The 27,458-nt window shown below is 43.4% G+C and overlaps 1 protein-coding gene across 1 annotated transcript; it reads left to right on the top strand.

Moving 5' to 3' along the window:
• SRD5A2 (steroid 5 alpha-reductase 2) lies at positions 1-27,458 on the top strand (the record flags this gene model as incomplete). The annotated part of the gene is made up of 5 exons (XM_082305615.1): positions 1-407; positions 23,596-23,759; positions 25,676-25,777; positions 26,671-26,821; positions 27,392-27,458. 5 exons carry the CDS (start codon positions 1-3, stop codon positions 27,456-27,458), a joined length of 891 nt encoding a protein of 296 aa, XP_082161741.1.

Raw genomic sequence — 27,458 nt, forward strand, 5'->3', positions numbered from 1 at the left:
ATGGGAGGCAGCGCGGCGGGGCGGGGTGACGGCCGCGGCTCTAATAAGGCCGGGGCTGGCGCTGGCCGAGGGCTGTTCGCCTCGGTGCCCCGCGCTGCCCGGCGCCCTCGCCCGCCCCCGAGCATGCAGTGCTTCCCCAGCCTGGTGCTGGCCCTCAGCTCGCTGCTGGGCGCCCTGGCGCTGCTGCAGCTCTCGCTGTACCTCCGGGTGCCGTCCCGCTACGGGAAGCACGAGGAGCGGCTGTGCCGGCCGCGGGGCCGGCTGCCGGCGCGCTGCGCCTGGTTCCTGCAGGAGCTGCCCTCCTTCCTGGTGCCCGCGCTGCTGCTGGCGCTGCGCAGCCCGCCCCGCCTGGAGCCGCTCGGCTGCCGCCTCCTCTGCTGCCTCTTCTGCTGGCACTACTTCTACAGGTACCGCCGCCGGGCAGGGCTGCCGCGGCCCCGCGGCTCCCCCCGCCCCCTCCGCCTTGCCCGCGGCGCCGCCCGGAGCCGCCCCGCCACCGGCCCGTGGCGCTCCGGGGGGGCGAGGGGCGGCTGCGACGAGCTGCGGCCTCCCCGCGGGAAACGGGGGAGATAATCGACGGAGGGAAGCTGCGGGAACGGGCGCAGCCGGGGCCGGCGGGGCGGTAGGGCTGGGGCAGGTCTCGGTTGCAGCATCGCTCCCTCCCGTGCGAGACCCGGTCCTTCTCATGATCGCCAACGGGAGGGCGCGGGAGCAGCTAATCCGCGCCCCCGGGCTTTGCTCGAAACGTAGGGGCCGGTCGGGTCGGCGTCTCTCCCCCGTCCTGGCCGCCGGGGGAAGGAGGAGGTGGTACTCGGGTGCTTGAAGCAGGGGAGAGGATGTATGCTTCGGATTTTTAGCTTAAAAAAGAAAAATAGAACGAGGTTGCGCTAAGCTGGAGCAAAGTTTTGGATGACACTAATCCAAATATTGTGTAAAGGAACATGCGAAGTGCTTATTGCGGGCGGGAGAAGCGCAGCACATGCAGCGCCTGGAGCAGCACCGGCCGCCAAAGCAAGCCGTGGGAACACGCGTGAGGATGGCCCGAATGCAATACCACTACAGCAGTGAGAGAACAAGGACTGAATGCGCCGCATTGCTGTGCAGTTAGCACACGAAAAACCAAAGTCGCTGCAGGCTTTCTGTACCACAACACAAAAGTTGGTTCTTTATGCTCAATTCATCATTCCCACTTCCCTACCAAAGTACCAATTTATCTTTTTTTTTCTCTTTTCTTTTTCTTTTTAGAAACTTCATCATATCAGATATCAATGAATGCTGTAACTCTAATTAATTCTGTATTTACGAATCAGGGGCTCAAAGAAACAGTAGAGTTTTGACCCACTGTTGGTGATAACTTCAAAGTGACATAGCTCTACAATTGTCACCTGGTTCTGCAGTCAGTGGGACTTGGTTCTGGAGTACGTCACCAGAATATATCTTCTGACATATTGAGCTGAGTGTGTTTTATCTTCTGCTCCGCTTCCATTTTCTATGGAAATCTTTCATGAGGAATTTGACTTTTGGTTCTCTGTTCATGGAAAAAAATGGCTTTTCACAAATGGCAAGCGCATGTGACAACATTATGCCATTATATAGTAAAGAGCTTTCTGAGGCAAAACTTTTTCTGACTTCGTTTGCCATTTTTTACCGCAATTCCTATTTCTATTTTTTAAATTTTGCTTCCTCGAAATAGAACACATTCATGTAATAATTGGTCAGAATTTATTATTTGCAACTCAACCAAAATCAATATGTTGAAAATCCAGCTGCAGTACCTCTACAGACACTTCAAGGATAGAAACTCTAGGCTGTTGTAGATAAATTTGGACCAGAGAATGGTTTAAAGTGCTAAAACATTATGTTAGAGATATATTCGTTATCACTAACATTGTCTTTTCTTTGCTGCACCAAGTCAGCTGGAGGACAGTACCTATAATACATTTGGCTCCCAGAAAGCTAGATGTATTAATTATATGTAGTTATACTAAATTTAATTTAATTCATTCGGGTATTCTCAAGAACTTCTGATCATTTCAGAAACACAGAAATCAACGAGCACCACTAGACAACCGAAAGAAACGTTACCCTACCAGTATATACATCTTTTGAGTCAGTGGCTACTTTTTCAACATTACTGCTAGACTTAGGCAGAAACACTGTGTTTTCATACATTTTCTTTCTCAAATAATTTGGGGGTCTTCTCATCTGTGGCTGGAGTATACTTTTTCTCTAGTAAAAATGAAAGCCCTCATTTTAACCAAGTCTGTATAACAAACAATTTTGTTTCGAATACTGCATGTTGATCCAGTATTATTCTTACAGTGTGCAGCCTCTTCTCATGCAAGCCGTTCTGAGATTCTACTGAATCAATTAATATTTGAAATGTTGTAATAAATATTAGTGCTCTATTGTTACGTAAATGAGCAAAAAAAATCGCAAAGTTTTTCTGGGTGCCACCTGATGGTGTGGGAACAGGCAGGTCCTCTGAGGGATCCTTGGTAGAATGACCAATGGCCACAGGGTTGTGGTTATAATTAGAGGTTTATTATTACATAAAAGTTTTAGCACTCAGCATAGCTTCTTGGTATCTACAATTTCTAGCAGTTAGCATAGCTTATTGTTACACAGAATTTTTAGCAATTAGCACAGCTTACAGTTAAACAGAATTTCTAACAATTTGCATAGGTTTCTTATTATCTAGAATTTTTATTTGGATAGACCTTTTAGTTACCTGGATCCTCTGCAGATTGGGTCAAATTCTTAATGATCAGCATGTGATACAATAATTGTAATTTAGATTCAGACTTCTCTTAAAAGAACATGAGTTATTCACTCAACCCTCAGAGGAAGAAGATGATGACAGTGGAGGCATCCCTGACCACCAGGGGATCACAGGGTTTGCCGTCCAGCAGCAGTTCCTGTCTAAGCCCACTTGCAGCTGCTGGGCTTTATAGGCAGTATCTCATGTGCTGTTATGCTTCCCTGTTCCATAACGGGTGCCACCACATCCTGGTGACAAAGCTGGTGGGCAAACTGTCTTATGGCAATGTTGAAAAAGGGGTAGAAAGAAGGCAGGGGGTGTGATATGTGATCACCGCGCTTACATATTATGGCTGTTTGCCTTATAAAATGGCATTGGTTATGCTAAACCTTTTTACGAGAGGTTAGGAGCAGGGGGTACTGGTCACACCGGGTTAGGGCATTTCATTGGCCTATAGTATTTGAAAAGAGGTTCAGTCCTTTGATACAACAGCCAGACTTCATCTTGATATTTTTTTTCAATTTATTGCCTTTACTAGAAATAATCTAACAACAGTTTTATATACTTTTGTGATTAAACTTGACTGCAAGTGTGAGTAAAACATACAATTGATCAATAATAAAATTACATATACTTAATGGATGTAGCCTACTGCAGTTTTTCTGAGTTTAAAATTTTGAAGTGAAGAAAGCTGTTCCACTTTTAATTATAAATATATATTGTTAATCTACTCCTACTTTTACTACTGATCATCTGACATCTGTATTTAAGCATTCCTTTACATTTGTATGAAACAGAGAAAAGTTTCTTCGTATATTGTTGCGTAATTTAGTGACTTCTTTCTCTCCACAGGGAAGTTTTTATCATTCCTAATTTTGTCTCATCTATTACACCAAACATGCATGAGGAAGGGAAGTTTTGATTAGAGGTATGCTCAGAAGGACAATATAGTCCATAATGGAAAAACATAGATTTTTAAAGGACTGCTATGCTAGCTTTTCTGCCTTCCTATGCGTTATGACCAGCTGTGCTGCCCCAGTAGCTTGTGATTGACTGAAGCATGTATTTCAGAGTAACTTCAAGTCTTGACCCAAAAAACCCAGAAGATGGAGGATCCATCATTTTTTATAGAGAATCCACCGTTTTCTTTGGTAGAGTAGTCTTCTGAACTCTTTCACTATCACTTAAACACTGTGTTTAAAATGTCTTGCTGGAATTTGACTAGCCTCGATTTCTTCCCAGGGGTGCTTGCTCTTTCTCACTCTGTGCTAATTTAAAGTACTCCTTAGTATCCTTTGGTATTTTCTTACCATGATATCACTTACACAGTCATCAGATCATCTTTCAATTTGCTTGTACAGAGCTGTCAGGTCCTCCATCTGCACCAGTGTGATCCATGATCATATTTCTGATGAATTAGCTACTGCACATGATATGGTGTTTATGCTGGATTTATGTTTTTATGGTGGATTTATGCCAGCTACAGGGGAACAGACATTACCTGATCTGACATAGAGTGGTACAGACACATGATACTTCATCCAGCATGAAGCTGGTCAGGATAAAATTACCTTTTCATAAATTTAGGAACAGGTTTAAACCAGCAAAATTAATTTGTCCTGCTTTTGCACATGGTATCAAGTAGCTGCAACATTTTTTATTTGATCTGAGGTATCCTAAACCAGATTTATCATATCACTGGACCAAGGCCCTCAATGCAAGACATATTTTTTCCTTCAGCGTTCAGATAATTTCTGTGGGTTTTTCTCTCTCTTTTCCAACATCCATTTTAAAATAAAGACATCGGTGTTGGATGTAGAATACAATACCAGAGTTGTAGTAGCAAAACTAGAGACAACATGACCTTCCTGTTCCCATATGCTACTCCCATGCTTACAGACTGGAAGAGTGCTTTTTGTTTTGGAGTCACACTAGGAAGCCCTGTGTTTCCAGGCTACTTTGAGTACCCTGGAGCTGGTGTAACCACAATTGTAACCAAGGTTACAATCTACTACTCCTTAGGAATGGGTTGTGTTTGTATGGCTGCATTTCTTTGATTTTAAAGTAACTTTTCTGTATGGGCTTAGTGCTCAGTAATGCTCTTCTACCCACATTGATGTTCACCACTTGTCTAGAATGTGTGCCATGTGCCAGCTTTATCAGTGGTAATCTTGTATTTATTGTCAGGTCGTTGAGGAATATGCTGGGGGGTTGTAAGGACCACTCTAATCCTCTTCTGGCAATTCCCTGGGTTAATGCTGATGGCTCCTCATTGACAGGACTTCGTAGGACTCTGCCTGCTCGGTGGAGCCCTGTGAGCCAGGTCTGGCAGGTCATGTGCTCCCATCTAGCCCACTGCTGAAAGAGAAGGGAGATGATCATCTGAGTTCCAACTGCTGGCCATAGAGCCAACCCTCCCCTAGCTCAGTTTAATACAAGAATTTGGTGCCCGAGAGGATGCAAGAGGGTGGTGGATGGAGCCAGGAGACCTTCCCCCCTTCCCGCCTTGGCCCGGGAGCAGCAGTCCAGCAGCCTGCGGTGAACTGTGACAGCAGTATGCTCTCCGTCTTTCTCTGCCACCACTAGGCAGCAGTCTCTCTCTTTGTGGCAAGCACAAGACGGTGAATTCCTCGAGGCTTTCATGAAGGGGTAAAGGCAGACTGCTGCTGCTGCTGCTAAGGGGAGGAAAGGGAAGGGAGGAATCCCCAATCCCACCCTCTGTCTCTTTGTCTGCTATCCTTAGTTAGCCAGCTCTTCATCTCTCAATGTGCACTTTATTACTGCAGCATGGCATGAATTTAATAAAATCCAAATGCTCTACGGTGCTAAGGCAAATATCCTATAAAAATCTGAATTTATCACATCTGTTTCAGGTAAGCTCAGAGCTTCTTCGCTTTCATAAGGTAGGGCCTGTGATGGTAAGGCCTCCAAAAGTGATGGGGTGGGAAGGCAGAGAAAAGGAGGAAGAAAGTGAGAAAAGCACTGAATGCCAAATCTGCCATCTGTGTATGCAATCTCTGTGAAAAGCTGGCCATGAGCTGAAAATGATGAGTGGCATAAGATGTATGTACAGGAATACTTCTTGTGATAAATGACTTATAAAGTATATTGCTTTGAAATGTGGTTTGTAATACAGCCTTTCCTGCTAGAGGGGCTGTGCTGGTTAAGGAATACAGTGAGAATGCCAGCTGAAGACCTCAGGTGGTGAGGAGAAGCCTGCTTCAATCATAGAATCATAGAATACCAGGTTGGGAGGGACCTCAAGGATCATCTGGTCCAACCTTTCTTGGCAAAAGCACGATCTAGACAAGATGGCCCAGCACCCTGTCCAGCTGAATCTTAAAAGTGTCCAATGTTGGGGAACCCACCACTTCCCTGGGGAGATTATTCCCATGGCTAGTTGTTCTCATTGTGAAAAATTTTCCTCTTGTGTCCAATCGGAATCTCCTCAGGAGCAACTTGTACCCACTACCCCTTGTCTTGCCCACGTGGTGCCTTGTAAAAAGGGAGTCTCCATCTTCTTTGTAGCCACCCTTTAAATACTGGAACGTGGTGATAAGGTCTCCCCTAAGCCTTCTTTTCTCAAGGCTGAACAAATGCAGTTCTCTCAGCCTTTCCTCATACGGCAGGCTTCCCAGTCCTTTGATCATCTTGGTGGCCCTTCTCTGGACCCCCTCCCACCTGTCCACATCTTTCTTGCAAAGCAGGGACCAAAACTGAACACAGTATTCCAGGTGTGGCCTGACAAGTGCTGAGTAGAGTGGGACAATGACTTCTTTATCTCTGCTGGTGATGCCCTTGTTGATGCAGCCCAGCATCCTGCTGGCTTTCTTGGCCGCAGCAGCACACTGTTCACTCATACTGAGCTTGTTCTCCCCCAGGACTCCCAGGTCCCTTTCCACAGAGCTGCTCCCCAGCCAGGTAGATCCCAGCCTGTGCTGCACTCCTGGATTATGTTTTCCCAGGTGCAAGACCTTACACTTGTCTCCATGCACAGTGGCAGGGGGGAAGGCCTCGCCTCACTGACCTACAAAGCTAATCCTGAAGATCCTGGTGTAAAAGACAGGGTGCTGCATTTGCCCCCCACTATGCTGCCCATAGTAGCTGGGACACCAGCAATTTAAAGAGGCATTTCAGTTTCAAATACCACCTAGAGTTACATTTAGTTATTTATTTTCTTCTCTTGCAACACAGTTTCCAATCAAAAACATAATCTTTTACTCTGTTAGTATTTTAAAAAAAAAAGTTGCTGTTTTCATTTCTGAAGTGCCCTCAGGTGAATGACAGACATTAAGTATGCTGCTCGTTCAGACACAGCTGGATCCCCAAACCCCTTTGGTTGCAGGTGACCTGTTTGGTGTGCCTGTACTGACATCTTTCTAAAAAGACCAGGGAAAGCAGGCTTTCATGGCAAAAGAATGGGAAACCAGGAGCATTTGAAAACAATATCCCTGCATAAGTTGTTTACACTTCTTTTGGCCAGTTCCTCTCTCTCCAAAACTAAGTTGGGGGGAGAAAGAAAAAGACACCCACCCCACACCCCCACACCCCCCCCCCCCCCCCCCCAGGCTCTGCAGAATACGGCTCATGTAGTCCCTTTTTATGCCCACCTGTACTGCCTGGCTGGTCAGGCAGGTGCAGCATTTAACTGGACAAGCTGGTCATTTTTTCATGTAGGTGTGCCTACTTGCGATCGGTAAGAAAAGCAGCTCAGGCCTCTGGAGAAATGCAGGCAGATGCAGGCACCAAAAGAGTAAGTAATTTATAAATTAATTTGTTTGTAATTTTTAGAGATATTTTGTATTGGTTCATAAGGAGATTTAGTTCTGTTTTTTGGAACATGAAGTGGATAAACAGTGAGATTAGATTAAGTTTGAAGGATATCTATATATTTCTAAGTGGTACTCTCTGTGCTAATAGCGAATATAAACAGACCATATAATCACCAGATTCAATCCCGAGATTATTTTTTTTCCGATAGAAATGGTTATTTTATCCTTTTGTCTTAGAAAATCACCATCACTAAGTGTCAATAACTAAAGATGTTTTCATTATTGGCCTCATGAAACCTCTGTCATTAATTTCCCAATACACAACATGCAGGTATTTGACAAGTAGCAAATCCTATTCTCTGTTTTGCTTCACCTCGGTGCTTTGCAATAAACCCTAACCAGATTCCTTTTGGCCTTCACCATCTACACAGTAATACATTTGCATCCTCTCTCCTGCTGTTTGGACTTACCAGTAACTCTAGATCTGATAGTGATATCCCTAACAGGGGCTGGCCATTCGCTCTGCCTCTCTCATGTGTTCCTTGCTCCCCAATCAATGAGTTTAACTTTTTGCAGTTCATCCCAGTGAGTTTCTGTAATGCCAAGATCTAATTTCTTCTCTTCAGTGAAAATACTAGATTCTTTGCTATTTTTATCCAGGTTCCTCAAATTACTGTATGAACAGTCAACAAAAATATCTCTTTGTATGCTTTGTCACAGAAGTGTAAAATGTTCACGTACCCAGTGCTGGTATGGAGTTTGTTTCCTTGCAGTCTCTCCTAGCATTACTAAATACCTTCCTAATTACGCTCTCAGAATACTAGCTGATTGCTTTCCTAACTGTTAGCAGAAATAATCCTATCCATACATTCCTTTCGCATTGGAAAGTGAGCTAACATTACAGAAACCTATAGTTTTTGCCCAGCCCAAAGTGTACCCAAATAATTTTTCCTTTTATCTCTTGGACTGGGAGAATTTCTGCAGAGATAACTGTCTTAAAAGTCTTAAGACTTTTATCTTTCTTCACTTCTTTTCAAGACAACATGCCTGTTAACAGTAGATTTCTATCTATCTGATGCCAATTCATTTGTGCTATTTTCTCATTACCAGGCAGCTTTACAATCCTTTACAATTTTGTATTTATACTCCAGGTTTTCTTCCCAGATAGGCATTATTGTGTGCCATGCTCCTGCTCTCCATTCCCCATCATACCCACTGCTCCTACTGTGCCACCTAAGGCTAATCTGGTTGTTCAAGAAGGTTTTGTATGCTTGTGCGCTGCACGGTATTACAATTTGTGATTCCAGCTGACATTTGCTGTCTTGCAGTCAGTCTGCTGGCCTGAGCTCCATACATGGAATGTCTATTCTGTCCTCCGAAGTAAAGAGAAGCATGGCACATGCAGAGCAGGTCACAGAAGTTTTTCCTCTTTGTTCCATCTCTGCTACCTGGAGCAGGGCCATAGCTAAAGGAGTATTCATGTTTGCTCTGAAACTTATCTGTCACTCCTATTTGCCTGTCACTGATAAATACACACAGGTTTGGTGGGTGCTCAGTCCTGGCTGCTCTGCAGAGAGCTGTTCAAATTGCAGTCCCAGGGCAGAGACCTGAAGTCCCAGCCACGAGGCTGTCACCAAGGCACAAGTAGGTCCCTCTGATCTCACCTATGTGAGGTTTGGGCCCAGTGAGGAAGTTACAACACTTGATATCCTGGGAGTTTAAAGCCTTATTGGAAGATACATTCTGAGCACCAAACTCCACTGAGCTTTGGTAAGACTGATGAGGATGTAAAGATTTGGCTTTGCATTACCAGATTCCCACTGTTGATATTGGAAAAGTAGGGGTATAAAGGGCTATACTAAGACAGAAAGAAAAAAGATTAAATTATATACACGAGTTTCAGTAAATGTTTTTACTTAATAATAATGCTTTTACCAAACAAGGAAATTATTTGTTTTAAACATGGGATGTCTGTAGTATTGCCTTATTGGGGCTGCTCTTTTAAGTAGGAAATAAAAAGCAAGAGAAAAGTGTTAGGGTTCATTCCATATGCGCAGTGGGAAATCTGTTATGGACCTTGCTCTTTCAAGGTCCACAAGTCTAATTTTTTGATTTCTTATTGTAAGAGAGGCAGCCATTATGGGGGGAGGTAGCACTTTTTTATTGAGCCAATAAATATAGTTTGACAAAAGGACAAAATTTCACAAGCCCCTTTGTGTACTCAAAAGCTCATACAATCAGGTCATTTCTAAGTTTTGGGGAACTCAGTTAAGAACAAAAATTTATGAAATAACCTCCATCCTAGACACTGCACCGATTTCCCTTGGTGTAAGTTATATTCTTGGTATCTCCTTCAAAATTAAAGTCTTTTTAGTCAAGAAGAGTTATGACAAAGAAATCCTTTCGAGGTATAAATCAAGAGATTATTCTTAAGTTGCACACCTTGAAGTGTCCTTCTCTCCATCTAGATGTTGATTTAAATGTGGCAGATGAATTGATCAGTAGGGTGATCCTTACTGAATTTCGTCAAATAATTAAATTCATGTACATCTACACCCATTTGAACATAAGAGCTGTGTTAATCTTTGCTGACCACTCAGCTGACATTGTAATTATTTTTAGAACATCTCATAGGTACAACAATAGCAATGAAATTATTTCATTAAAAAAATTTTAATACTAAAACTGGGTTAAAATACACAGAGCAGGAAGATGGGAAAAGTCAACTGATAAGAAGAAAAATGTATATATTTTTCTATAGATCCAAATTCATTTTAAGACCCAGCTAAATTCTGTCTAGCTGTGAACTTTGGAAACATCAGTTGTTACCATATTAATACCTGAGGATGGGGAGAAAGTTTCACCATGCCTAGAAAGGCATGTCAAAATGTGACCTCCAATAACAACGAAAAAAGGTCACATTTGAAGGAAGTTGGTTTTGACCTCCTCCTTCCTAATTACTCTTTATAAACATGTAATAGAGTAGCAACACCCACAGCCAACTTTTTCCATATATAAGGTACCATTTTGCTTGTAACTGTGCTCGAGTTCACCAACTTAATCCAACACTTTCCATGCAGGCAGACTGCCTCTCAGAAATGTCTTTGGAAAATGTCATTGTATCAAGGTTGTCCGCAAAGAGATGTGTTGTCTACTAGAGAAAGAGGGTTTGCCTATCAGAGATGTTAAGGAACAGATCAATTCCCAGGCAGGACTATGCTGGAGCAGATCCTGGGCAGAGTGATGACCTGTAGCACTTTGAAGTACTGGTAAAGATGAGCTGGGCGGCTTCGCTAGAAAGCCAAATCCCCTTGAGCTAGGCCTTCATGTCATCATTTGGTATGGGGCAAGAAGGCTAAAGAGAGCTCTGAATAAGCTAGCTAGGCTACTCAAAGCAGTCTAGTCACATTAGCGTGGTCTCCTGCTAGAGATGTGCATCAAAAAACCTCTGAACACTGTTGTCATAAGCAAACCTTCCAGTGACTCCTGTCACACATCTGGGGCAGGACAATGCACGTGCGTCTATAAAACTTTGATGCTCCTGTGAACAATGAAGGAGAGGGAAAAAAACATTGTATTTACATTATGCTATTGAGTTCTTTGTGTTTGTTTGGTTCTCTTTAGAACCTTTTTTTAAAAAAGAATCATTAAAGCATTCCTGTTTTCAAACTTGGCCTGGGCTAAGGTTACTAAAGTGTAGAGATGTGTCTCTGGCTGTTCCCAGGAAAAGCAACTTAAACTTGGCGGACTTGTTTCTGAGAAATGCATTTGTCTGTTCAAACATAAAGTTTGACAGCTAACATCTTTAGATTCTGCCTGTGCAGAGCAGTTCTTCTGGTTCATCTGAGGCTATAAGCACGACCAAAGTGTATAAGCCTGCAATCCAGCCAAGTATTGTCCAGGCTGGCACTGTAGGGGCAGAGCAGGACTTTTCATGCATTTCTGGCTGGTAGGGTACTCAACAGGGAAGAAGTGGTCTCCTAGCTGGAGTCCTGGCACCATGGATTAGGAAAATACAAGTTGTCTTGAATGCAGAGAAATAAAAAACACTGTGAGGCTTACAGTCAGGGCTAGAAGGTGGGAGGAGATAAAAAGGTCAGGTAGCACAGAGCAGCACAGAAAGGGACAAGTAGGAGAATTGCTAAAAACAGCTATGGCAGAAGATGGGGCAGGAGTGAGAATAAATGGAAGGGAAAAGGAGATGGTGTGAGAGGGCAGTATCAGGGTAAATCCAAGGATCAAGGATACTTTAATACTGAGACTTTCTGTGTGTTGAGTGTTCCACTTAGCAACTTTCAGTGTTAGGAAATCTTTTGACACGTTTTGGGAGGGAGCAAAGATGACTGTGCCTCAGAGTCAGTCCATGGTAGCGGTTTTCCTTAGAAAAAAAGAATATATTAAGTCCTCTGATCATTTTAATGTGAGCACAAACTCAGGACCTGACCTGGCCATTTCAAATTCTGTTCCTCTCTGTGTGTATGTACTGCCACGGATGCCATGAGGTCATACAGGTTCAGAAGAAATTTGGATTACTACCTTTGCAAATGTAAGACATTTCAACCAATGTTCTTCAAAATGTAAGCCTAAGGATTTAGAAATTACAATTTTCAGCTTTAACATTTTTTTACAATTTTGAAAAAAATGTATGCAGTGTTTCTGGCCATTTCAGTTATGAAGAAGACTTTCCCAACACACAACAGGTCTAAACTGCTGCAGAGGTTTATTGCTGAATCTTTCAGTTTCTTAGAGCATTTCTTTGCATAATAACAAATAAGGAAGAAGATGACCCACTGCTGCACTTCTGAACTCTGTGGACTGTGGTGAAATGGTCAAAAATCCTTCTACCATTACCCTGCTGCATGGTGAAAGAAGCGCTCTCAGCAGAGGCAGGACTTAGAACTGTTTTTGACAGGAGCATCTGTAAAACAGAGCTAGAGAGAAACTGCTTTAGTTTACAACCTCAGTTTTCTCACTTTTTTTTTTTTTTTTACAGCAACGCATAGCTTACAATCTCAAACTACTTCATGTAGCAGAATAAACAACCCAGATGTGTCAAGTCTCATGTGCTGAGGTTGAGACTCCTGCAGCTGGCTGTCACCTCATGCACCTGTGTCCTTAGGTGTGTATCTCAGTCTCCTGTAGCCCCAAAGCATCGTTCCTGCTCTGTGACCCCCTCAGCCAGACAGGGCTGCTTGGGCTGACCAGCAAAGCAGCTGGGAGCCTGCTCACTGTGCATGGGAGCAGTGAGCATGCTGCCTCTGACTCTGAACACATGCTCACAGATCCCTGAGGGTGGGCATGCTCCCCAGCTAGAGACTGGCACCAGAAACCCTCCACCACCAGGTACCTGGCCTGTTCCTCCCTCAGAAAAACCAATTGCATGGGCACTTGGGAGAGAGGAAACCCAGGAGATTTGCACCTCCCCTGACGTCCACAGGTGCCCAATGTTGCTCTGGAAGAAGCAGGCATCTTCTATTGCAGCAACTGTGTAGATCAATGCTGTTATATGTCCCAGTTATGCAAAGCGTTTGTAGTTTATTGAAACGTGACACTATGGAGGCAATGCAAAGCCAACGGAACGTGGAATTAAATAGTATAGGAAGCGTGACGCATTTTTGTGTACATAAACCATACTAATCCTGTGTCATTGCTGAGTCCTTTCCAGCTACAGGATCCAGAAAAGCTGCTGTAGAGGGAAGAAAGACCTGTTAGGAAGCACAAGAGGAGCAATCCTGTTGCTGAAGATACGCAGCCATAACTGCAAAGGGAGAGGAACAAAGGTGAAAGAACTATAATGAAAGAGAGGCAGAGTGCAGCATTAGGGCAGTGAGAGGGACAACTCCTAATTGGAAAAAAAGCACATGAAGAGCCATAAAGGAGGTGAGAATCTGAAGAAGGAAGGACAAGGAAAGGACAAAGTCAGGAAGGCCAGAAGAGTAAAATGGAGACAGAGCAGGAGTTTAGGCATAAAAGAGGAAAAGAAGCAATTACTAGAGTGGAAAAAAGCCAGTTAAGAGTATTTTAAAGACTATTAGCAATGTGTCTTGCAACTCTAGTTGCAGCTCCAGAGTCTAGTGTATGTTGGTCGGATACAGTCTGACCAAGATTTAGCTTTGGAGAGAGATAGCTTACCAAATGTCTGGCTTCCTTTGATCATTTCTCAGCCCCATGTGGGCCATTTATGGAAAATAATTACACTTTCTCTAAGTGCAGTTGTAAGAGCACAGATTTGTGCATCTTTGGATTTTGTACCATTTTTGATGTAGATGCATCCTTTTGCTCTGCTCACACGCTCAGCCTCTGTGAACTCTTTGAACTCTGCACCAGTGAAGCAGTGAGCTTTTTGAAGTGCATAGCATAGCGTCTGGTTAAGTTACTTTGGCACACATTTTATGCTGTTGGCAGACACCCACAGTTTAGCAATAGGAACAAAGTGATCTGTCTTCATAAATATCAAGTGGTTATTTCTGGAGAAGAAAAGAGTGAGATACTTTGCTGAAATACATGCTTCAGCTGGCTAAGCCTTTGACACACTATTGTTTAGATAAAACAACAAACATTCTCATAAGCTTTAAGTACTGCTGCCCTTTAGATAATATCAAGTAGTAGAGGTAAGCATGAAGCACCATGAGATCTGCACTTTTGTCATCGCCACAGTCCATGTCATTGTGTTGACTCTTGTCCTGTCCTCTAAGCCTCACACAAGTATAAACCTGGACTAAGTTTAACCAGGGTTTCAACCGAGATAGCTGGCCTGGCATTGAGTTCGGTCTGCAGCCTAAGGAAAAGGTTTTGCTTGTGCTAGTTGTTTTGCTCAGCTAATTCCAGATCTTGTCCCTGCACTGTGGTTTCTTATCAGAGCCTCACTCTCACTAAGATAGCTCCAAGTTCCCACTCCCAGACAGTTCCTGGCCACATATAGTCCTCAAATTTTCTTCTCAGTGTTTTCGCCTCTACAGATGAAATTGGCACAGGGGAGAGCTCCATGAGCTCCATGCTCTGTAACGACCAAGCCTGCAACAGCCCAGAATTCCAATTGCTGGGTAAAATACATAGAATAAGGAAAGATGATGAATCTAAGGACTGCGCACGCCATTCCTCATGGACGTTTGTCTGGCCTGTCCTTAACAATTGCCATTGATGGAGATTCCTCCAGCCCTTCAGCTAGTATGTTCCAGTGCTTCTCTGTCCTTCCCGAATGTCTAAGCTGCATTTTTTATACAGCTGTTTAGGCCTGTTAGTTCTTGTTGTGTTCTTGGTAGACAAGGAGAATGTTTTACTCCTTTCTTCTTTGCAGCAACTTTTTATACAATTGTACATTGTTATAATGTCTTCCACTGGGTTTCTCCTAATTAGCTTAAACAACCCTCAGTCCTTCAGTCTTTCTACATGTCACATTTCCTAGACCACAGTTGTTTTTCTCTGGGCGGTTTCCATTTTGTCCTTGTCTTTTATAAAGTGCAGAGTTCGGCTGAACACAGTATAATTTAAGTTCCTATTAACACCATGCAAAGCAGAAAGATGACTTCAGGTGTCTCCAATAGCACTCCTGTTCCCACATTGCATTTTAACCTTTGCCTTTTTCACAACAGCCTGACATCATTAGCTCATGCTCAGTTTGCTGCCTACCAGCACTCCCTCTACTATCCAGCCTGTTCTCCAGCTTGTCTTTTACATTTGGTCAGTCTTACCCAAGTGTAGTATTTTGCCATTGTCTTTATTGAATCAAATCTATTGTTTTAAAACTAGTAAACCAATATTTCAAGATTATTGTAAACTCTAGCCCTCACTCTTGGTGTGCTCAGCATCTCCCAGAGATGTGCCAGACACAAACATTAGGAATATTATTTTTTTCCCATATATAGCACTCCCAGTCAAGGAGCCTGTTACAAGTATTAATATTTGGCTTTTTAGACAGAAAATCCATCATATCATACATCCTGGACTCCAGGATTCTGGCTGTGTAGTGTCTGAGGACAAACTGTGGGTCTGTATGGGATGGTACTGATTTCAACAGGGATCTGTACAGAGGACATATTTCCTCTGCTCTATTAACTTCACTTTACCTTCTTTGGCTATGAAAGAGCAAAATATTTTAAAAAGAAATCTCTGTCTGTCCAATGAATTTGCCCAGTGTGGCAGATGATGGTGAGAAGGATATTGACAGCTGGTTCTAGGCTCTTGCTTCTGTTGCCTTTGGTTATGGGCATTCAATTAATTTTTCCCAATATTTAGCTCAGCTCTCATTCAGATCTCCTTTCCACATTACAAACAAAAAGGAAGAAATAAGTGGTTAGCTAATAACAAATATAAATAAAATAATATTTTGTAATTAAGGGTGTTTAAAACCTGTTTGGTGTTTGTACACCAAGACGGAAACATTTGAGAAACAAATATACCAATATAAACATGTGCTGAGTATAACTTGCTGATGGATTGTGACTTGCTGATGCAGCTTGTTAATGTACCAAATCCAACAATTCTGTTCTTGGTTTCCCTTTAGAAAATGCGTAATAATTGAAGTATAGGGTTTTGTTCCTCTACCTGCTAAAGCCAGTAGAAAAGATTAATGCTTTTCACAATTCCAGTGACAAAGAAGAATTCTCCTTTGTTAGTTCTAACTGGATGCGGTTAATCACTGGGAGGTACCAGATTTTTCCAGTGACAGTTTCAGAAATAATGGAAGAAGAACAAGAGGAGTAAGGAAGTAATTCATAATCAAACTTGCAAAACACTTTTGAAACCTGCCTGCTATTGCAGTGAATTTAGAAGAGCAAAAATTTTTGCCTTGGAGTTGAGCCTACACAGTTCTTCTTTACTAATTAAAACCAAATACCCATTCTTAAGTCCTGTTCCTTTCCTTTTTTCAACCACTTGTACTTTATTAAGTACAGCACATTAAATAATTCCTGCATGCAATGTGAAGAGGACTCAGTTTCATCCCTAAACGTATTTGTCCTTCTTACTTTGCTAACTGTATAGCACGCCTAAAATTTGTAACAATCAATGAGGCACTACTGACCAGTGCTAGATGCTCAGAAAGAGCAACCTTAGGTGTTTATAGTGTTGGGACTGAGCATTATGTAGCTCAGATTCCTTAAATTTATTCGAGGTCAAAAGCGTCATGTTTTTTTTTTTCAGCAATGATTGACAGCAATATAGAAGCAGCATTTTATTTTCAGCCATTCGCATCAGATACATATGTTTTTGCAAATATTTGTATGTTTTTTGCTATAATCCCACTTTATTCAAATGCAGTTCTAAGCAACTGAGCTTTTCTGACTCAGCACCAAGGATTCAACCTGAAGTCTGCATTTAACTGTGCGGCCAGAAGTCAAGCTCAGTTGCTGATTCCCTTTGACTATCAGTCTTTGACGGAGCTGGCTTCTGCAAGTGCTGCCATCCACACTATCAGCCTTCCTGGAATAGCGAGTATCACTCTGGAGCTTCGCTCGTAAATGCTGGTGTTAAGCAATTGCTTATGTATTCTAGAGAGTTTATAATTTTTAACTTGTTCCGTTGGTGTGTAATGTTGTTAGATGAGTTGTGAAACATTATGAAACCCTGAAGTTATCATACTGGATCAGAGCAGAGGTCCTTCACAGTCAGTACCTTGTCTTGGCAGAAGCCAATATCGGATCATTCAAAAGAAAGTGCAGTAAATGGTGGTCTGTTGCCCAGGGCAGCTGCTACCTTCTGCCTCTCTTAAATGGAATACGATTTATCCCCTGAAATATGAAAACGAATATGCATTCCAAACCTTTAGACTTTTCGTCTCTTTATTAAAGGACGTGTCTGTAACCTGTGGTTATTCCCCTTCTTCTCCCAGTCCTACCAAGCTCTTTACTTCAATGTTGTTTCTATATTACATTTAACAGATATTTCTTTTCATTGCATTCAAACTTCCCTTCAGTATCATGAAAACTCTTGGTCACAGCTATTCAGCTCTCTCAAATAAATTCTTTTCTAATATTGTAAGTTATTTTTTATCTCTAATATGTCTGTTCTTATTAATCTCCTGTTCAAATTCAGCAGCCCTAATGGTTCGGTATGGCAGTCTCTTCCACATCTCTTCTTATTTTGCCACTGAATCCTTCTGTATTTCTGCTGTCTTTCTGCACCAGTGCTGCCTAGACTTTCTGCCCTCCATTGCCCCTCTTCTCAAGAACTCCTCAAACCCAAGCATGGTGCCATCTGTCTCAGGGTTTCCTCAGCCCTTCTCCCATCCCTTGATCAGATGTGTGCCTGCATCTCTTGCCCAGGAAAGGTGAGTCTGCTCCTGCCAGAAGTCTTCATCCAACCCTGAACCTTCTAAAAAAGAGACCACAAAGAAAGAATGTGCCTACAAACAGGCTTCAGGTTGGATTAATTTCCTAAGCGGGCCACAAACAGCCCAAGGATTGTAGACTGAGCAAATTTTTTTAGACAGAATACTCGGAAATGAACCTGACATGACAGGTTTACTATTGTTTTATACAGCTGAATTGTAAGCTTTTTAGTAATATGTATATCTTTCTTGTTTCTTAAATTATAGTCATCAAGAGTTTGTCCAAAGATTTTTGGAGGAACATGGAAGTAGGATGTTTTGCATGTGGCTTGGAAAGGAGAGCTAATTCCAACTTTGTGTTAGTCATAACTAGATCTGTAAATCCGCATGATTAAAATTAAAAAGGAGTTCTCTTGCTCCCATCACAGTCACTGGACAATAATTTGAGTTTACAAACTAGGCTGTGGGCCAGCAAGTGACTATCTGATGGTTTCACACAGTCCCAGTGACGCAGGAACCGGGTGCAGAGTGGCCTCCCGCTTCGGCGAGGGAGACGTGCCCCGCAGCGGGCAGTCGCCCACTGGCAGGCACAGCCACTGCGCACCCTCTGCACTGGCGGGCTCCGCAGGCAGCTGCAGCTAGACATCAGCTCCAGAAAAAAAGCTCAGCTCCTGAACTTACAGCCTTCCTTACATCAGGAGATGAGATACAATTGCAATACTGCAGTCAAGAGATCTGCCGTCTGTCCGGTACCCTCAGTGGGTATTGCCAGAGGCTTAACGGCCAGTCCGGCATTCCTGCCTGCCGGCGTTGCTGGTGTGTGTGTGACCTGGGTCGTAGCTCAGATTTTGTTCCTGAGGCTGTGGCAGCACATGTCTCACTGTGCACACCTTCTTAGCAAAAGGGACACGGTCCACCCTGCGCAGTACAAGTGGCTGTTAATAATCTCCTTGCTCTCCTTGTTTAAATATTCCTGGCTTGTTGACCTTTTTGGGCTACTGCAGAGTAAGTGGGGAATGGCAAAGCATCTCAGGGTAGGATGTTTGAGGAGAGGAATATGAGGGGTGAGGAGGCTCTACCTCAGTTCGTGATGCTATGGCATCTGTAGACGTCATGATGAGGGAGGGTTAAAATGCTTCATTTCGCTTTTGAAAGTATTTTGGGGTATTTTGTTTTACTTTGCCTTTGAACTGATAGCAAGATTGCCTGCTGCTTCGAACTGACATTTTAACTGTTATATTTTTTTAAACCCAGTCTGGGATAACTGAAAAATTTTGAATTGGGCACAGCAAAATTAGGTTCCAGATTGTGCCCTGGTGTTGACTATATATGGAGAATAGACTTGACAGTCTTTTCCTGTAAGTATTCAATGAGAATCAGTGTAACACAACTCAAAAATAGTAAAAGCTAAAAATTGCTTCAGAGTGCAATCCACAAATAACCTACAGGATTGGGCTAAGAAAGAGAAAGTATGTGCAGATTTTAGCACAGAATCTTCAGCAGCAGATGTCTTTGGGACATGTCATTTGACATCCATAAGTCTCCAGAATAATTAGAGGCTTTGTGCAGGACATCACAGATACTCCAGGTAGAAGTTCATCATGTTTGTGAATATCTTGAGCCTTCATCCAAGTGATCAGGTATGCCAAGGGTGCCAGCAGCTCCCCAGCAATGTGATTCCAGTGACAACCTATGGCAAAGACTGCTATGCTGTTAATTGTCGGTGCAAATAAAACTGATTTGAGGTGGGTGTAATCTCCCCAGGTTTGGACAACAAACTTTTCAACCTGTGCACAAGACAGATTGAAGGGAACTCCACTGTTTCATAGCAGGGAAGTCTTTTCAGGTCTCACTGAGCTGTAGTTAGTGTAACACAAATCACATAGTTTTGCTTATCACCTGGAGTACAGATATTTGTGCAAACCAAGAAAATTGAAAGCAGGTCCCTAAGAAGGGAGCTGCAGCAAGGAGTCTAGAGAGGTGTCCTCTGACTTAGAGAGGCCTTTGGTTGAGAAGGTACCAATAAAGCGGTGAGAATTGCAGACAGCACCTCAGCAAGGAGTTTTCAGGGAGTGAGAAAAGGGACTGTGACATGTGCTCTCAATGTAGCAGGGTGTGTCTCCCCTGCAGAAGGGGCACAGCTCTCCCGCCTGTGTGATCCCTGCAACTTTTGCGCCCATATCCACCGCTCAGTGGCGCGTTTTCCAATGCACGGCCCCAGCCAACTGTGGAACCAGCTCAGTGTACGCGTGAGCTGCGAGGCCTGGCTGCCTGGCCTCACTTGAACCACCAGCCCTCCTCACATTTTGTACATCTGGGTGGCACAAGCAAGGAACTGGAGTGTGTGGAGCCCGGACCATGTGGAAATGGTTCTCAGGCACCACTCAGCATGTTGGTTCATCCTCACGAGGGATGCAGGGCAGGCCCTGCCCTCCATCCTCCAAGGGGAGCTGAAAAATCCCTGCAGGGACTCAGAGCAGCCCTGGTCAGGAGAAGTCCGTAACTCTCTTCTGGAGGCTGGCCAGGGTCACAGGGAATGGGCCAGGGCATTCAGACAGTGCCCCAGCATGGGTAGGACAGCTGGGTTATGGCCAACACCCGCCTTCAAAGGGAGAAGGACCACATCAGCCCTGCCCGCCTTTGCAATATCTCCGATTCCTGGCCCCTAGTTCATCCCAGTTAGACCCAGGAGAGGGCCTGGTGGCAGAAGGCTAGATGGGCAGATACAGCAGTAGGCTGGTGACCCACAGGGTGGGAGGGAGCCAAGTGCCCCCCCTTCTTAGCCGCCAGCCCTGAGCCCTGGATCCAGTTGTCCCAGGTGTAAAACTCTTCATAAGCACTGGAAACACTGGGAGTTTCCAGACTGGAAAACATGAGCTGCTACCATCTGACCTACTGCATCTGGGCTCTGGAGAGGAGAAGACACAGCAGCAGCATAAACGTCTCCAATTAACAAGCTGTTGAAGGAGGACTGAAAGCCCACTCTTAGTGGATTATGGTAACATTTGTGAAAAGATTTCCACCTTCTGTGGAAAGAATAACAAACCTATAGTTTCCCCCTGTTTGGGTGAGGGTCTCTGGAATTTTCAAGGAGCTGGACTAATACCTTTAAGATGAAATTTGATGCAATGTCAAATGATTTTCTCTTCAAAACCTGTTCTTCTGGAAAATAAATGACAGAGAAGAAGATGAATAATTTATTATCCACTCATTTAAAAAGAAGCTGTTGGCAATAGCTTAGTCAGATGCAGTGCCTTTGGCCAGTAAGGATAATAAAGGAATAAAGGATTAGTCATCAATATTACGCTGAAAGAAAAAGGTCAAATTTATCATTGGTCTAAATCCAAAAGGCCAGTTTTTGTTCTGTTATTTCAAAATGGTGGCCTTCAGTCCCCCTTTCATTTTCACACTGCAAAATAATTCCAGCAGAGATGCAGACTCTTCCATGGAATATTTAAACCTATTAAATGTCCCCACATTATCTCCATTGCTTTTTCAAAACCCATCAGGAATAGTTTGTGCACCCTCGAGTAGTACAAGCAGACAAGTGCTGTATTAAACAAAGACTTAGGGCATTGTTCAGATACAGAGAACCGAATCTGGCCTCTGGATTTACAGACCCAAGGAGATTTCCTTGGAGAAGCTGCTCCACAACAAACATTCTTGGATGAAATCCTGATTTGGATTTTCAAAACTGCTATGAGGTGGGATTTCAGCGACGCCAGGATTTCACTCCCTCAACAAAAAAAAAGCTGATGCCTCCTGGCTCCCCTGTGATCGTACTAATACTTTGCATGCAGGTTCTTTCTGTCCTGCATCCACCGCATCCATAGTAGGTAGGTCTATGGCTGATTTTTGCCCTCCTGTTACTGCAAGATAAGTCACCTTTCAAGGGCCTATAACCTTTATCCTGCAACAGCAGCATCAGGAAGCACCATGGCAACAATCAACTTGGCTGGGAACTGAGAAATGCCAGCTCATCCTAGAAACTTCTGTTTGCATCAGCTGTAAAAATTAAGAGACTCTGAAACATAAAAACTGGTTTTGACAAAGGATAAAGCAGTGCAAGTCCCACTCCAATCTGCTGTATGAATTCCCCTCCTAAACTCACTTTGTGTGATTTGATATCATTCTCTCTTCTATACAGTTTGCTTTCTCCAAGTTTCCATTTGCAAGTTTCCCACTTTTTCTCGTAGCTGTTCAGGTCCAATTTGTCAATATTACTTTGACAGGCAGGTCAGATTGCTAAAGCTGGCCTTGCCTATTTGTAAGTCTAGCATCCCATTCCCGAAGGGCAAAACCAATAATTATTGGCAACATTACTCCAAAGAGCATTCATTTCCATACTGTAATAAATATGACAAATGTGATACCACTGTCTGAAAAATGTTTTCCATACCTCTTAGGTTTCTCTATATTTAGAAATATTTAGCGCTTCTGCATCACAACTGTCTTAATTGCTGGAAATGTATCTAACCTTTCTTTTGAAAGCAGTGAATATATTAACATGTTGTTGCTTGTACTCTGCTTACTCACTTTCAGACATGCTCAGTACGATTTAATCTAGATTTATAATGTTATGACATTTTATGCCTCAGCTTGCTTAAGTTGATATTGGCAACCCGGGATGTGGATTACTTACCAACAATGCTTATATACTGGTATGATGAGCACCATCCAAAGCCCAAGAGGGCAAAAGAAAGAAATTAAGAGTGTAGAATTTACCACATACAGAATATAATTGGCCAGGTAAGAAAATACCTAACAAAGATGAATATAACTTCTCCATTTCACTCTCCCACGGATGATACGGATTGTCCAAAGTGTCAAGAGGGATACACCCACCTGAACCAAAGATATATGAAAATTAAAACTATACAAGCACAAATTATTTGCTCCAACACATGTTAATGCTAGTGTTAGCACAGCTTTTGTCTAAGGAAGCCCTTGGTGCTGGAGCTGCATGGAAATCTTGGTGTTTAGCATATTAAACTTAGGGTTTTAGCCCTTCTTATTTTAAAGAAAAGTTTGAAAGCATGGAGGACAGGCAGGGACTGGAGGCAAAGCAGCTCCCCGAAGCAGCCAACAACATTGCTCTGCCTCTGCGTCGGAGTGTCTGAGCAGAGCAGGACAGAGCTGCTGTGTGTTGGAGATGAGTGAAGGTCTCTGAGTGGAGCGGGAGAGGCTGGGAGAGGGGATTACAGCTTAGGCTATATACTGCAGGGGATGAGAGCGCCAGAGGGGTTTCGACATTGCCTTCAACTCCATGTGCCACCATGGGCTAAAGCGCTCAGGGATCGGTCCTCCTAGTTGGATCAGGAATGTCTTCTCCGTAACAAAGCTCCTCCATAGTGCCTGTGGCATAGTGACGTTCATTTGGGGAATCAATATTGCAATTGGTACTGCCCCTCACTATGGTTTGAACATCAGTGTGCCCATGTGCCTCCACAGCATCCTTTGCTCAGCCTCCTGCAGCATTACACCAAGGTCTTAAAACGAAAATGCTGTTTGTGGGCACGAGTTCCTCATTTTACCAACAAGGGAGAAGGAAGGCAGAGAGACATTTCCGAGGCAGCAGTGAACCTGGATGGAAATGTGGGTATCTATCTACAGTATTTCTTGTTCCCATTAGTTGCCGATCTTATTTTGTTGCAGTTGTTTTCCACTTTTTTATCTTTATTGACCTTTTTATATTTTGTGTTTTGTTAAAGTTTTTTTCCTACAGCAGAGAAATTGCAAATACAATGTTATAATGAGTAACGTGCTGATTTTGTTTTCTTATCTATCTACCTTAGGACATTTATTTACCCCTTCTTCACCAGAGGCAGACCTTTCCCACTGCAGTTGCTTTTCTTTGGCACATTATTCTGTATCTATAATGGCTTCCTCCAGGGGTACTACCTGATTTACTGTGCTGAATATCCAAACGACTGGTGCACCGACATCAGATTTACATCAGGTAATTACAGCTGCAAGATTCCCAAGATCTAATCTCCAAGCAATTTGTAAGCATTTTGAATTATGTCCTAATCTTCACTGAACATGTGAGTCAAATCAGTTGTGATGGAAATCAGCATAAAACCTGCCTGCCGGCCCAGATAAAACAAATAAATGTGCAGTGACTTTTTTTTTTTTCTGCTAGGCAGCCACCTTTGAAGGCATACGATGTTATGTGGTACTCTCAAATCACCAGCCTTGTTTTACTGACACCACTCCAGAGCCTCCTGCTGCTACAGGCTGTGGAGAGGCAATCTCAGGCCTCAGCTGAACGGGGCTGTGCCCTTGCTCAGCCAGAAGTGTCCGCCCAGCAGCGGCCGTGTGCAAGTGCAAACTGTGGCTTTCTCTTCCCTGCCAGGGAGCTTTGCGCTTGATGCAGCTATTCCGACCGAGGGAGAAAAGAAGGGCAAAACCCCAGCATAAATGAGGCTTTAGAGACAAAGGGCCTTTTTTTCTCGTGTAAGGCACATGGGAAGATTAGAGATCACGCACAGTCTGGTTGTATGTTAATATGGCTCCTTTATATTCTGTAACTTAATAGCCTAGCTGAATTTCACCCTGTAAAATCCCTGAGAGAATAACTGAGCAAGAGCACCTTGGTAGTATTACACATTTGGTGATGCACAGAGGATGTTTTTTAAATGCACACCTAGAAATGAAGATTAACATGGAGGTCTGAGGAAATGTTTTGGATATGACAAGTACAAAGTACCCAAGGTACTTTCTGTACCCTGTTTCAGACTGTGGATGCAAGTTCAGTCTTTTCAGACAGCATCAGATATTAAAAATCCTGGACATATTGTTTAGTAAGTGCTCCCACACCCAGCAAAGAAAACACCACGTCACATAATTTGCATGATAAATAAAATATATGTTTAATGAAAAAAAAAGCAAATCAGCATTAGCAGTGCTTGAAATATTAAATAAAACCCAAACAGTATATTCTTGCCCTACAGACTCTTACCAATCTTCTGTTGCTGCTGGAAGTGTTGAGGTTTTATCAGCACTTAGTCTTTTTTCTGTACTTGGTAGCACACACCACCTCTATTTCTTTCCTTGCTTCCCAATCATTGTCAGAGGTGGTTTTCTCAGTGTCTAATGTGGCATGAAATGTAGGGCATGTCACCTGCAGAGTTTCTCAATCAAATGCCTCTAGTTTTTCAGCTAAATGGAGTACGGTCAATGAATCATTCTGGCCAGAAGCTGTCAGCATCCTTCAGCGAGTAACTGCTCCATGTGCACGCCCATAGCGCTGTCGAAGCAGCCTCGCTGGCAATGGACTGAGCTGCACTGAGATGTAGGTTCCCTTCCCGGCTCTGGTGATGTGCTGGATAAGTTTGTGTTATCTGTGCTCCTCTTTCCCCAGCTGTAAAATGAGAGGAATGGTACTTGCCTACAGCTCAGTGGTTACTCTGCAGCAACGTCCACAGCCGTGGCTGGCTGCCCTCAGCCAGCAGTGTCAGCTGGGTACTTTGTGCCCCCCCTTGATGTTCAATAAATGGTGACTATGGCCAGCTGGGAGGTTCAGCTTTTTCTCACACCAGCTGAAAGTGCTTTGGTCTCACCAACAAAACCGTGTGCTCAGGATGGTCATTGTTCTGTCCAGTGTTGCTCTCCACACTTAAGCTATCCAATGCAGGTGATCCCAGAGGACTGTGATCCCACAACTGACACGGGGTTATTTGTCACCAGTCATCTATGCTTCTCCTGTTCAGTAGCCTTCTCAGCAGCAGCGCATCTTTTGACTTGAAGAAGAATCCACCCACCTCATGTTAGGTCTCCTATCTGCCTGCTCCAAAGATAAACCTCACATATGTGCTTGAGTAGGGATAACTAGGCAGAGCTGTCTTTCTAATCCATTTCTTGTTTTTTTCTTAGGCCTCCTCTTATTTCTGCTGGGAATGGGAATCAACGTTCACAGTGATCTCTTGCTGCGCCAGCTGAGGAAGCCTGGAGAAGTCACTTACAAGATTCCTCAAGGTATATTCTTATCCCCCACGCCCTTGGAGAAAGTAGGGCAGCAGGACAGATAATGTTTTCTGACTGAATTCACAGCAAAGCAACACTAATAGCAGAGATGCCAGTATCGTACAGGTACTCGCTTCAGGTGCCCCTCTGAGCTGCTGGGACTAGCGTGAGCTGGCTGCAGACAGTCCACGAGAAGCAACAAGAGTGTCTGGAAAACATGAGCTGTGAGAAGAGGTTTTAGGAAATGGGCTGGGTAATTTAGAGAAGATTGAAGTGGGACATAGGAAGAGAATTTTAGCCTTGTAAAAGGCAGCTGCAAAGAAGGAAATATTCTTCTCCATGCCCTGGAAGAAGAAGAAGTGGACTTACACTGCAAAAGGGAGATTCAAAGAGCAATGTGGATGGAGAGCCAGGAGTTTCCTGGTTTTGGTGTTGACTCCTTCTGCTGCCTTGTTACAGATGGTAATATTTCTCCCCTAGAGCTTCTCACCTCCAGTACTTACCTGCCTCTTGTAGATGTTGTGATTAGCTGAGATGCAAAACTGAGATCCAGATTTTGCATACCCCAAAGGCACTGGAGTTGCAAAATACTTTTTAGGGCCTGAAGAGAATTGACTAATGTTAATAATTTTAATTTAAATCTAATAATGGGCTTTCTTAAGTCCTTTTCCAAATGAAAATAAATGATTGTGAAAGTGCTGGAAGCCTCTGGGTTAGAATCACCTTTGATTCTTGTTCAAGATCCTCCTTTGGCATGGCTCCACTGGCTTCAGCACAGTGGGTTTGGGTTGCTGTTATGGGCTCTGAATAAAAAGGTAGTGTATTCTGCTGCTGACTTTATGGGAAAGAACTTTCCATGTGCATGAGACGACCGTAAAAATTACAAATTTTTTCTGTTGATGCAGGGGGACTGTTCACCTACGTTTCTGGAGCCAACTACTTTGGAGAAATTGTGGAATGGTTTGGTTTTGCCATAGCAACCTGGTCCCTACCAGCCTTCGCCTTTGCCTTTTTTACTCTTTGCTGCATTGGGCCACGTGCTTATCACCATCACAGGTATCAAACTGTTTCTTGCCATATGCTGCTGCTTGCTCTTGGAGTGCAGTTTGCAAAATGCCAGGGATCAGGGCCAGGATTCAAGATAAAATTGAAACTGAATACTATGTACAAGAAGGGTATCAGCTTATTTGTGACTGGGTTGAAGTAAGGCAGTCAGCTGGAGCCCCTGTTGAGTCAAGCGGGCCTGACAGCCTTTTCATCTGACATGAGTTACATCACTGCTTCCACCATGTTAAAGCCTTTTTTTACTGAGCCTTGTAAATGTGAACCTTTCCTAAGTGTTCCCTTGCAACCTCTGCAGTCCTTTGGAGTAGATATGGTCGCCTGCTCTGAATTCCTAAAGTTTCTACTTTAGGTCTCTTAGAACCTTAACAGTATTACCAGCTTTCACTTAATGAAATAACCTGGTGTAAACAGTTTCGGAACACTCTTTTGCAGAGTAACACACAGAGGTTACAAAGCAAGGCGGTCTGGAGGATTTTTTAAGGTTCCTCAGCTGAGCTGTATTGAAACTGTGCAGTTTCCTTGTATGTATGCAGGTTCATTCTCTTGCTTATTTTCTTTCAGGTACTATCTCAAGACATTTACGGACTATCCAAAATCAAGGAAAGCCTTGATTCCTTTTGTTTTTTAA

Source organism: Platalea leucorodia (assembly GCF_965183815.1).
Source record: "Platalea leucorodia genome assembly, chromosome: 3".
NCBI lineage: Eukaryota > Metazoa > Chordata > Aves > Pelecaniformes > Threskiornithidae > Platalea > Platalea leucorodia.